Here is a 12,209-nt window from a genome sequence, read left to right as displayed (position 1 = left end):
ACATCTAACCATGTGACCACTCTGACCCTTCCTCTTCTTCCTCCTCCTTCTCCTCCTTCTTCTCCTCTTTCTTCTCCTCCTTCTGCTCCTCCTCTTCCACCCCCTGAAAAACTGATCCAGATGAACTTTTAGGAGAGGACATACGTGCCTTAGTGTCACAGCTCTGTTTGATGTTGGACACATGAGGATTACTGAGACGCAGAGCCAGCTCCTTCCTGGTGACGGCACAGCGCTCCTTCAGCTTCAGCACGTCTGCAGGGAGCTAGAGGACAAACACCAGAGACAAGGTGTCACAAAGAGACAGGAAGACAAAAAAGACACAATGGGACACCTCTTCATCATCATTAACACCATCTTTATCATCATCATTGCCGTTATCACTCTCATCCTCATCACAAGGATCCTTAGTTGAGGACTTTCACCTGAAGTTCTGGATGTTTCCTGGAAGAAGATCAGATTCTGTTTGTTAGGGTCTAAATCAGTCCTTCTGTTATCAGGAGTGGGACCTGGTCCCAACAGGACTATAGGACCTTTCTGAACCAGAAGAAACCAGAGGCTCACGTATGTCTACAGTCTGCATTTCTCACTATCCAAAGATCCTCACTTGACACCAAATTTTCACCACCTTCCTTTAGTTTACATGGGTATGAATATGGGTGTGAACAAAGTGTGTAGGGTGTAAAGACCAATGAGATGATTTAGCTCAGAATAAGATGTAAACACATGCTTCATCTTCACTTTTTGCAGCATGTTTAAAGCAACAGTACTGTAGAGCACTGAAAATCTTCTAAGTGAAGCGAACATTAGGAGCCACAACCATGTAGAGTCAGAGTCTGATTCTGTCTGCAGAGGCTGCTGGTCCAGCTTTTCTTCAGCTTCTCCTGTAGGTTTCTCAAAGGAAGCCAACACACACACTTGCTACCAACTCATGCAACCACGTGTCAAAAACACCAAACTGTCCCTTTAACTCCACCAGCTGCTTCAGCTCCAGCCTGGCAGGCGGGCCGCTCTCTGCCCCTGGGTTTTCTCTCAGAAGTTCTTCTTTTTACTTTGGGGTTAAAAATCTTAAGAAAAGTGAAAAAGAACTGAAAATGATTCAATAGATAAGAAATCAACAGAGACCTGCATTAGTTCAACAACACAACAGCAACTCCACTATAGACTCTAGACCCAGACCTGGTCCCAATCTGCAAACCCAAAGTCAGATCCTGAGGGTTTCACAGACTAAAAGAGAGAAATCTGATTCAGTGTCAGCTTTAAACTCCTCAGATGAGTCTCTGAATCTGTACCCACACTCAGCGTTCAGGCAGGTTTGGGTTTTAAGGCTTCAAATGAAGACAATGCTCAGCATAAAAGAGAACACCTACCACATATGTTAGAGGATCTCTTAAATTCAAAAAGACTCAAAGGATCCAGCTCATCTTGAGCAGACCTCTGCTCTAAAGCTCCTTCTCCCTGCAGACTAACTTCAGATCATGTCCAGGCTCAAACTTTACTCAAACAGCTCTGTTTCATTTCCAAAACACTCTCACACGAGCGAGTCGGTGACTGAGCGAGTGGGGAAAGTCCAGCAGAGAGTCGTAGAGCGGCAGAGGCAGAAGTGCTGACAGAGCGAGACGCTGAGACCAGAAATCACTTCCTCTTTTTCTTAGAGCAGGTTTCATTCAGGCTGTACAGCTTCATCTAGAAAAAACAACAAACTTCCCAAAGAGGTGAAGTTAAGGCGTGTGTACTTTCATGGTTGTTGGGTTTTTCTGTTTCTCTGAAGTGTGGAGTAGAAAGCTCTGTGTCTTATTCCTGCTTCTGTCTGTAGCCATCACAGTCAGCAGAGGAACGACAGCTTTAGGAAATCTGCAGTACTGAGTCAGGATTACACTTTTTCTTAGTTGCTTTGGTACATTTCTCGAATCACCCTCGCGGTTTACAAAAAAGTCAGTGCATTTCTCAGAACAGTTTGTACAAATAGCAAAACACCATCTATTACCTGCAAAAGCCAGTCTCTTTCTCAAAATCCTTAGTTCATCTCTCAAAGTAAATTTCTGTGTCAGTGAACGTGTCAGTGCATCAGAATGAAGAGTCCATGTGTCAGTGTGTTTGGACAGGACAGTCAAAGTGCTGAGTCATGTTATCTGTATAACAGTGTGCTTTGGAAGGACGTTAAGATGTAAACTATGTCCAAGTTCTAAGTTACATCTTAGTGTGTGCAGGAGAATAGACAAAATTCACATTTTCACTTTCACAGTTTGTACTGTACTTTGTTGACTGACCTCATCATTGATACAGGAAGGAGAAAAAGGTGCTGCATCGCACAAAGAAAAAACAAAAGTAGAAATATGAGCATTGAACAGTCTCTTTAGGGAAAACTGTTCATGCAGTGCTGTGGGGATTACAGGTCAGTGCAGTCTTCCTACACCTCCTTATTTTCCTGTACGCTGGGTCACAAATTATCATCCACATCACAACAAAGACCTTCTCTGTCCGCAAAGTCTTAATGATTTAGGGCACAGTTGTTCTCCCAGCTTTTAGCTGCATCCTTTAACCAACCTCAGCCATTGTAAGGAGATGATTGAGAACGCGGTCTACTAGTGTGGCAGATCTTTGTTGTCCTTACTTTCACCAGAGTTCACAAAGTTATTAAAGGCTAAAGTTCCCAGAACATCGTTCTCAGTCTCATCCTCAAATTAAGAAACACTGACATTGATACGGGTACCAGATCAGTCTCAGATCAATAACAGATCAGTATCAGCTGACACCAAAGCCCAGATATCTGGACTTTAAAAGCTGGATTAGTGTGTCCTTCTTACAGAGAGACATCAGACCAGAGCTGAACAGAGACGGCTGGCAGGAACTGAGCTCTGATAAAAATAGAAATCAAAACTAAGTGGAAAAAGTGGAACTGAAATAACTTTGATGAGCAGACATCCTGTATGAGCATCACAACACACACTCACTTTAACAGAGAGGTGACGCAAACCTCTTTAAGAGTTACACAACAGGCAGTGTCATGATGTCAGCGAGCATGTTAGGAAGAGAAGGCTTCATGTGTTTATGGAGGATGGATTACAATCACATGTCTATCTGCTGCTGGCATACACTCTGTGGAGGTTATTCACACACACAAGCACACACAAACCTGGGACTGCCTTACCTTACTGCTGCTGCTGCTCGGAGCAGTTGGAGAAACGGTCTCACCGTCAGACATCTCATCATAGCTCTCAAACTCACTGGAGCTCCAGCCGTTGGAGCTGCGGAGCTGATCAGGTCTCTGGATGTCCTCGTAGATATCATCAACATCTTCAGACCGAGGGAAACACACAGTCACATTTCACTCTGAGTGTGCCCAAAACATATTTCATTACTCATCACACAGCGTTTAACACTTTTTACAAACTGATATTCTCAGGATATAACATTTTTAAACCAGTTGAGGCGCCCCCTGTTGGCCACCAGGGGTAGTGATGGTTTGAATCCACATCCCTGGGATAACAAAGAGGTTGAATTCCTCTTCAAGGGAGCGTCAGCACTTTGAATCAGAAAGCTCTCACCTTCCATTTGGTGCTGCTGGCCCTCGGCAGGCACATCATCATAAAGCACCTCCAGGTCTCTGAACACGCTGTCCGTGCTGCAGGGCTTCACAGTGCTCTGGTTCTTAGGTCCATCTGAGTCTGCTGTGTGAAGCTCAGACTGAGGATGGACTGAGGAGGACTCTTCATCCTGAGCCGGGTCCTGCTGTGGGCTGCACCCATTCACTGCACAGCCTGAGTCGACCTGAGAGCCTTCAGGCAGTTCAGGATCCTTTCCTGCAGAAGGTTATTACACAGAACAGCAGTGTTAACGCTCCCCGAGTGGGTTCAGGGACGTCTGTGTGTGGAGATGTCACAAACCTCCTCACTGGACATGCTTTTATCATAAGTAATGCTGAACACAGGAAAACAAAGTGCCGCAGCACCCCAGCCCAAAACTGGGTTTAAATCCTGGTTTTCAGAGTTTGGGACTCAAGCGTCAATAACCCGAGGACTCAGAGGGTCCAGAGGACGTCTCTGCCTCATTGGTACAGACTTCTTCAATTTCTGAGATTTTATGCCTCATTTCTTCGGATCAGACCAAGGCTGTCACAGCTGTTTGATTTGATTCTTTATTCAACATGTTTAAAAAAGAACACGTAAAAAATCACAAGTCCATTAAAGTGATACTCCGGGATGGAACAAGTTGGGTCCTCTCACAAGGTTTAGGGCAGAAATTACCCCTACAGCAGTGATTTTGTGCAGCAGAAGCCCAGAGCGCTCGCACCAAACACCCCCTCCCTGCTCCTCTGCCGGTTTCCTCTGCACTCAGACGGGGCCATATTTTACTTGACCAAGAACACAAATAAACGGACTCCCACCGAAAAAATCTGATATCGGTCTGCATTCACACTTTATTTAGAGAATTTTCAGCGCGTTACTTTCACACAAAAACACCGCTAAATAAGGCTCTAGTTCTCTTGGTAGTAAAACGGCGCTACCTCCGCTGCAGAGCCACAGCTGGCTATGAGACGCTCGCCGCTTAGTGTATCAGTCCACGCATGCCAGACATAAACAAACGCAGGTAGTCTGCCAGGACGAAGAGACACGATGAGAACTAGAGCCATATTTCACGGTGTTTTTGTGTGAAAGTAACGCGCGGAAAATTCTCTAAATAAAGCGTGAATGCAGACTGATATCAGACTTTTTCGGTGGGAGTCCGTTTATTTGTGTTTTTGGTCAAGTAAAATATGGCCCCATCTGAGTGCAGAGGAAACCAGCAGAGGAGCAGGGAGGGGGTGTTTGATGCGAGCGCTCTGGGCTTCTGCTGCACAAAATCACTGCTGTAGGGGTAATTTCTGCCCTAAACCTTGTGATAGGACCCAACTTGTTCCATCCCGGAGTATCACTTTAAAGTTTTTTACAGGCAGAGTGACAAAGAGTCATCAAAGTAAAGAAAGTAAACTCTGACAAACATTAGTGTGTTGAGCTCAAAGTGTTCAGGAGACAGGACGGTACAGGCTGAACTCAAACAGGCATGTGCCTTCAGGTGTCGTCCTGACAAAGAACCAGGTTTGAGCACTATTTGGTGGTTTGGTGATGTGCCCACACTTGGTCCTCCCTTTGAATACATGTCTTAAGAGGCTTGAGTGGCGTAGTTCAACTGAGAGTGTTGTGAAGAAAAAAATGTAACCACACAGTTTCTATCTGGTTTAATTTTGTGTCAAATAATACAAAACAACTGGAAGAAATGATGAAAAGTTGATAGGTTTGAAATATTTGACAGAATAAAGTGTTAGTATTCTAATCGGCTTCATACACCCTTTGATTAGAAAACCCCACCTTCACCTGGAGCTGAAACCTGGTCCTTTCAGTTTCTGTCCAACTCGTCTTAAAGACTTTGGTTCTGTATCACAGGTCCCGACGTCTTTCCAGCTTCAATTATTTATGAACATCTTAAACTCAGTCCAATAGGTGCCAGTTCATATTTGAGTTCAGGAGCAGCGTCTCAGGTTAGCCAACATCAGATCTCTGTCTCGAAGCGGTTCCTGAGACCTTCATCATCATCATCATCATCATCATTTCTCTGTTGTTGCTTTCTCTGATTGATAGTTACCTTTCTGTGTGCTTGCAGAAATTTTGGACTCATGAGCTGTGTTTTTTCTGTGTGCTGTCCTTTCAACAGTCACTTGATTCTACACCATGAAGCTCTTTCTGATTATAACATGACATCACTATGCTCTCTCCACTCGCGTGTTTCCAGAACCAGCAGAGGAAATGAAGGAAAGAGTGAGAGTATTAACTCTCCTCTGGGTTCTGGAGAGCAGGGGTACAGCTTCAGGTTGTTGTTGTCTTTAGCAGAGCACCAACAGGAAGTGTGCCTCTGTTTGTTATTCCTGTAAAGACTCTCATAGAGCTCCACAGCCCTCAGGGGGGAATACTGATCTACTGCCATGGCGCACAGGTCTTCAGGAAAACAAAAACACAAACTCACTACAAGTTCTACATGAGCGTACACAGTCAGAGATATCTGTGTTTCTGTGGTGACAGAAGAGTGAGGGCAGCCAGCTTTAGCATACCCATAATCCTCAGGGTTCTATCCTTTACTGCAAAATCGAAAGTGTTAGTTCAACTCCCATAGTGTTATATTTAACACTTTACCCGAGTTTGTATAATTTTCATGTACTCAGAGTTAAATCTACACTTTGGAAAGTGTAAATACGTAGGCTGTCTGAGCACCACTACATGGACCAGCTGTGTAATCTTAAACACTTCAATTTAAAACTGGCCAACAAAGCAAAGCCCATCAATACATTTTGTTTTATTAACACGGAATAAAATGTAAACATCTTTGGGTACATGATCTGGAGCATATGGAGCAATGAGCACCAGTTCATGCCAGTCGAGCACAAACGACCAGTTTGCGCCCATCGAGCACAGGCCGCCGGTCCACACCAGTCGAGCACAAATGGCCAATCTGTGCCCATCAAGCACAGACAGTCGATCCGCATCCATTGAGCACAGACAACTGGTTTGTGCCCATAAAGTACCATCTCTATGCACAATAGGGTCTCATATGCACTAACTTCACTCCTCACTCATGGTTTCAATGAGCTGTCATAACAAAAACTACTTCATTAATTTGTACTAATTATACAAAATCAAGCATAGCGTTAGTTCAGGCAGGCCACAATGTCAAGCTCCATCAGCTTAGCTGTCATCAGTACAGATCAGCTGATTGCTCGGCTGACTCCAGTGTTTGCCTCCTATTGGAAAACTGCATTCAGAGTGGTCTATCTAAACAGCTCTAGCTCGGCCTCCTTCCTGCATCCACTGATGGCATTTGGCAACCCACCTCCACCCCAGCTCCTCCTGTCATTGTATTCATGTCGATTGCTCTGCTCTGTCTGGGTTTTTATTTTTGCTGCTGCGCTCCCTGCTTATGCCGTTCATGATGGCTTGTGATGAGCAGGAAGGTGTGCTCTTCCTGCCTCAGGCTTTTCATGTAACACGTGCAATAGCAAGGAGTCCCAGAACAGAACCATACCTCCAAATAAAACTGTGCAAATTGATGAAGATTATTTTGAAAAAGTGGTCCTGACTGAACAAACGTTTACAAAGTTATGTCCAGATGCACCCCTCGCAACTGCAGGTGGATTTTTCACCAGCTCCTTGGAAACTTGCACCCTTCAAAATGATGCCCAAATTATCCTCTGATGGAAAGGGCCGGGGCTGCACAGTGGCGCAATGGTTAGCGCTGCAGCCTCAAAGCAAAAAGGTCACCGGTTTGATTCCCAGCTTGGCCGGTGGGCCTATCTGTGTACTCTGGGTACTCCGGCTTCCACCCACAGCCCAAAAACATGCTCATTAGGTTAATTAATCACTCTAAATTGCCCATACGTGTGAGTGTGTGCGTGAATGGTTGTCTGTCTCTGTGTCAGCCCTGTGATTGGCTGGCGACCAGTCCAGGGTGACCCCCGCCTCTTGCCCAATGACAGCTGTGTCCAAAGACCAGCCACGACCCTGCACAGGATAAGCGCTGTGGAAAATGAATGAACAGGGCCAACTGCACATTACTGCCACCTTCTGTTCTGGAGAGATGTTGCCAATGGGATTCCTACCTTAACCAATTAGGTTGAGTTAAGATAAAGCAATCAAGTAGTTTTATCAATTTTGCACATTGTGCTAGAACAACATGACTTGATCATGTTTGACCAATAAACATGAAAAAATATAGTAGAAGATACATGTTTAACTTTCGCTGATTGAACAAACACCCATGTTGATTTCTTTGAGTGTACAGTGCAGTGTAGTTTAAGTCCAATACTGTTAGCATTGAAGTTGAACCAACTTAAACCTTGTATTTAGTTCATCATGACTCAAATCATAAGGGTGCAATCACTTGCTCCAATTTTAAAACAGTGCAGTTGAATGAATTTCTCCTGAGAAGCTTTGCTAAAAAAAAACTTGTGGGTCAACAGTGCAGATCAAAGGACAGGTTATTGAAAAACATATAATTATTGCAACCATGAGTGAGGGGTGTCTAAAGTAGCACTGTGTGGTGTTACTTTATATCAACACTACAAAGTAACTCCAAGCATAGAGTTAAATACCTCAAAACAACACCAACATTTAAAACTTCACTCTGAACTTACTTTTTTAAAGGTTTCAGTATGAGGCCAGTAATGTAGCAAAACTATTTACAAATGTGTTTTTGGATCTGTACGTGTTACCAGATCCATAAATTTGTAAAGGAAATCTGTCTGTGTGTAATTATATCCTTAAATGTGAAAACAAAATCTGTGTGTCTGTAAAATAAACTGTGTCTATTTAAAAAAAAAAATCTGTTTGTGTGTAAAATAAACGGTGTGTGTAGTGAGATCCACATATATGTAAAATAAATCTGCAGCTGCGTAAACTGATCCACAAGCGTAGACAGGTCAGTAAATACATTCATTACTGTGAAGGTGTGTGTTCTGTGAATGTCTGGCCACGACATTGGATGTATTCTCACACGTGACTTTTGCTACACTCCTGCCGCGGAAGAGGAAAACATTCGTGCAGCAATTTGTATCTGTGTTTGGAGATTTGTCTGTGAGCCTCCGTGGCGATACAGCTTTAGACCACCAGGGGGTGCAAGCACCAACGATACTGGTCACCTCTACTGTTTTTAGCCTGGCTGGCACACCACCAGCGCTATAGAGATAGTAGGACTTTCGACACTCCCATAAGATGCCGTTGTACGCTTTCACCCGGTCTACTTTCGAGTTGTGGAGCTTCGAATAGTTCCAAACAGAGCAATAGAGATAGTAAGTTACTAGTTACTATCTCTATTGCTCTGGTCGGTGTATTTCGACGACGTAGCCAGGCTAAAAACAGTTAGCTCAAGAGGAGGGAGACTTGGGAGCTCATTGCCCAACAAATGAAACTTAGCAAAATTTCAGTCAGGAAGGCTGGGTGCTCACACTCTTCTGTTGCTTCACTCTCTCTTTCCTGCTTCTCTCTATAAGCTGACCAGGGGGTGTCAACTTTTCTCCCTATCCAATCACATCGTCTCCACTTCATAAGCCAATCATTTCATGCTGTCTCTTTTGCTTGTCAGCTGTCTTTCAGGCTCACATCACAACCCTCCTCCTCCCTGGGCACCTCCAGTCTGCATCGCTCAGTTCTGCTCTTCAGCCTCGCAGTCCTCACCAAATCTCCCAGATCCAGCCTTCCCAAGACTCACCCCCACCACCAGTGTCTAGACTCCATCAGGGTATATTCATAATTCATAACGTCATTGTACCCCCTACAATGATTATTTTGCTTAACGCTTGATGGGTTCTAACCGCCAAACTTTCTTTGCATTTATTCATTAAATCTGTTCAGAACTCTTTCTGGTTTTTAGGTCTCTCCTGATTGGAACCAATGTGTCACAAGAGACGAGTGTGAGAAGAGTTGGCACGTGCTGCAATCCCAGCAGGTCAGCGCCCACTCTAAGGGCGTATTCAGACCTGGACTGTTTGGTCCACTTTAAAAGGACCAGGGTTTGTTTCCGACACTGGTGTGGACTTTTCATGCAGGTGTGAATAGACACAAACAAACCAGACCAAACAACCGGACCAAGACCCACTTTTTGAGGTGGTCTTGGTCTGCTTCTAAACGGAATCTGGTGTGGTTCGTGGTTCTCCGGTGCAGGTCTGAATACAAACCAAGGTCCATCCGAACTAACTACAGGATACATGCGCTTTTTGGGCCTATAAAGCCACCGTAACCTAACCGTCTTTGGTTCATACCTGATCCTCCGTCTTCTGTTTGGCCACACTGTTGCTGGCATGTTGTGGGTCAGGACACTCAGAGCATAGCGTCTCCTTGCTGCGAGCATTCATCTTCGCTGTTCCAAAATTTGAAACGGTGTTGTTAAGCCTGCTTTGAAGGAGCTGCTCTTGAAACTGAAAATGATTTTGCAGCTCTAATAAGAGCACAAACGCACATGTTTACCTCCATTTCCAGGTCTGTACTCTGTGTGCCGCCCTTTGTCAGTGCTGTCCAATGAGAGCACTGATCGTCACACACGTGGATGTGTTTACAGAATATAGTCCACTTGCAAAAAGTACAATCTGAATACGAACCGCACCAAACGAAAAAAAAAAAAATCCAGACCAAACAAGTGGACCAAAGGTCTTTTCTGGTCTGAATACAGCCTGAGGCTCCTTAAAGTCCTTCTCCCTCCTCCAAACAGTTTTTCACCTTAGGAGCTTTCTGAAGGCCTGAGATGCTTTGTGAATAACTTTTATCTTACTGAGAGAAAATTCAAAGAAAAATCTCGAGTGTGAGCAATTCTTAGATTTTTCTAAAAATAACGTCACTAAGAGCTACTCTTTCAGGGTGCTCTGTGAGTATGGGTCCTGGAGTCAAATGGAGAAATGGGAAAACTACCACAGCACAATCACCCATCCTCTATCTACCTGAGCGGGGACTACAGGGAGGGGTTATGTACCTCTGTTTAAGCGCAGGGTGAGCTCTGACACCACACAGAGCCACTCCTTTGTGTGGTGTGGAGACCGAGCTGTCCGAGTGAGAACAACCAAACACAGAAAACAGCCTCAAGTCAGTGGAAACAGAAGAATCAGTTTGACAGACTCTGCTTCTTTCACGTCTTACCTTCATAGATACAGCTGGCTTTCCACAGACTGTCTGACTCTGCTCCCAGGTCAGAGGAGACGGAGCGCCTGCAGAGAGAGAGACAGCTTCACAGTTCTCACCCAGACAGTGAAAGAGTCTGCAGTATTAGTGGAAGAAGTTTCCCTGTGTCTTTACACTTTGGGAGAACTACAGGTGATTTCTTTACAGTTTGAAAATAAATGCTCCTCTAAAGGTTACGCTCTGAGCTGGTTTTTGGGGCCTTGAAACATTTAAAGCACCTCTCCCTGTGCAGCATGAACACACCATCTACAGTCCTTTTTCCTCTAACTGCACAGAAACGTTTGGAGGACCTGTGAGTAGGGGCTCAGCGCCACCCTGTGTTCAGTTTGCAGAATGCTCCCAACTTCTTTGAAAGCTAAAACCAGGAGGTTTAACCTTTGGCCAGAAGATAATACTCACCCCTCTGGAGACTCCCTGACCTCCATGCCTGTCAGAAACAGAAATAAAGGTCTAAATCAATTCAGAATAACCCAGATCTTGTCTGTATGTGACACCACAGACTGTGACTCTCACCGAAGCAGTGCTGTGCAAACACCGAGGCCTGTTTCTGCCCTGCGCTCGTCACGTCTTTCTCGCTCTGCACCGTGAGGTTTGTCTTTTCTGTGTCAGCGCTGCAGTCACTCTTCATCACAGAAATAGGACCAACATCATCCTCATCATCAAACTCAAACTTCTCCCCCTGCTCGTCTTCATCCTCATCATCTTCCATGTGTGACGACCCGTTAGGAAGGGACCCTGAAAGTAAACCAAAGTCATAGCTCATCAGACACTGTGTCAGAGAGGTTTCACTCTGATCCACAAAGAATGACATCTCATGTCTCTCTTTATGTCTTTGTTTGGTTGAACACTTCTCAGTTTCAGCATCAATAAAACTTCATGGAGTCTGACAGCAGCAGGTTTCAGGATTTACAGTTTACTGCAGGATTTACTGTTTATGGCAGGACTGTTGGCTGGAGAGCAGGGTCTATAAATCAAATTAAAGAAACTTTTCCTCAATTCAGAGGAGAGGAGACACCCTCACACACACACTGCAGGATGATCAGACAGGCACATTAGAACAGTGTTTCTCAATCCTGGTCCTGGGGACCCCCTGCCCTGCGTGTTTTAGATGTTACCCCACTCCAGCACACCTGATTCAAATGAATGGCTCGTTATCAGGCTCGAGCAGAGCTTGATGACGAGCTGATCATTTGAATCAGGTGTGCTGGAGTCGGGAACATAAAAAACATGCAGGGCAGGGGGTCCCCAGGACCAGGGTTGAGAAAAACTGGGTTAGAGGAAATATTACAAGATATAACCATAAAAGCATTTGCTTATTGTGCTAACCATGATCCAGTTTAAAGAGATAAGTCACTGGGAAGGAAATATGATAAAAGTCCACAATCCCCTGAGTGCAGAGCAGAGTCTTCTGGCTTTTGAAAATGTGATGATTCTAACAGCTTAAATACACCTGATGTGTCCCCGATCTGGCTCACACTGGACCGGCTCCGTTACACTCTAGCTCTGTCACTGCTCTGG

The 12,209-nt window shown here is 44.7% G+C and overlaps 1 protein-coding gene across 1 annotated transcript in view; it reads right to left on the bottom strand.

Moving 5' to 3' along the window:
• LOC141799893 (rho guanine nucleotide exchange factor 10-like protein) overlaps window positions 1-12,209 on the bottom strand; it is a 60,297-nt gene that overhangs the window by 33,120 nt on the left and 14,968 nt on the right. Inside the window, exons 3-8 of the mRNA XM_074682306.1 lie at window positions 11,205-11,426; window positions 11,091-11,118; window positions 10,650-10,717; window positions 3,546-3,800; window positions 3,149-3,294; window positions 149-262 (exon numbers count right to left, since the gene is read on the bottom strand). Coding sequence (XP_074538407.1) covers window positions 149-262; window positions 3,149-3,294; window positions 3,546-3,800; window positions 10,650-10,717; window positions 11,091-11,118; window positions 11,205-11,426 — 833 coding nt within the window. The remainder of the gene's footprint in view (window positions 1-148; window positions 263-3,148; window positions 3,295-3,545; window positions 3,801-10,649; window positions 10,718-11,090; window positions 11,119-11,204; window positions 11,427-12,209) is intronic.

This window comes from Halichoeres trimaculatus, unplaced genomic scaffold, assembly GCF_033239565.1.
Source record: "Halichoeres trimaculatus isolate MK-OKI-2021-1 unplaced genomic scaffold, fHalTri1.1 fHalTri1_scaffold_11, whole genome shotgun sequence".
NCBI lineage: Eukaryota > Metazoa > Chordata > Actinopteri > Labriformes > Labridae > Halichoeres > Halichoeres trimaculatus.
This window is presented reverse-complemented; position numbering and strand designations above follow the sequence as displayed.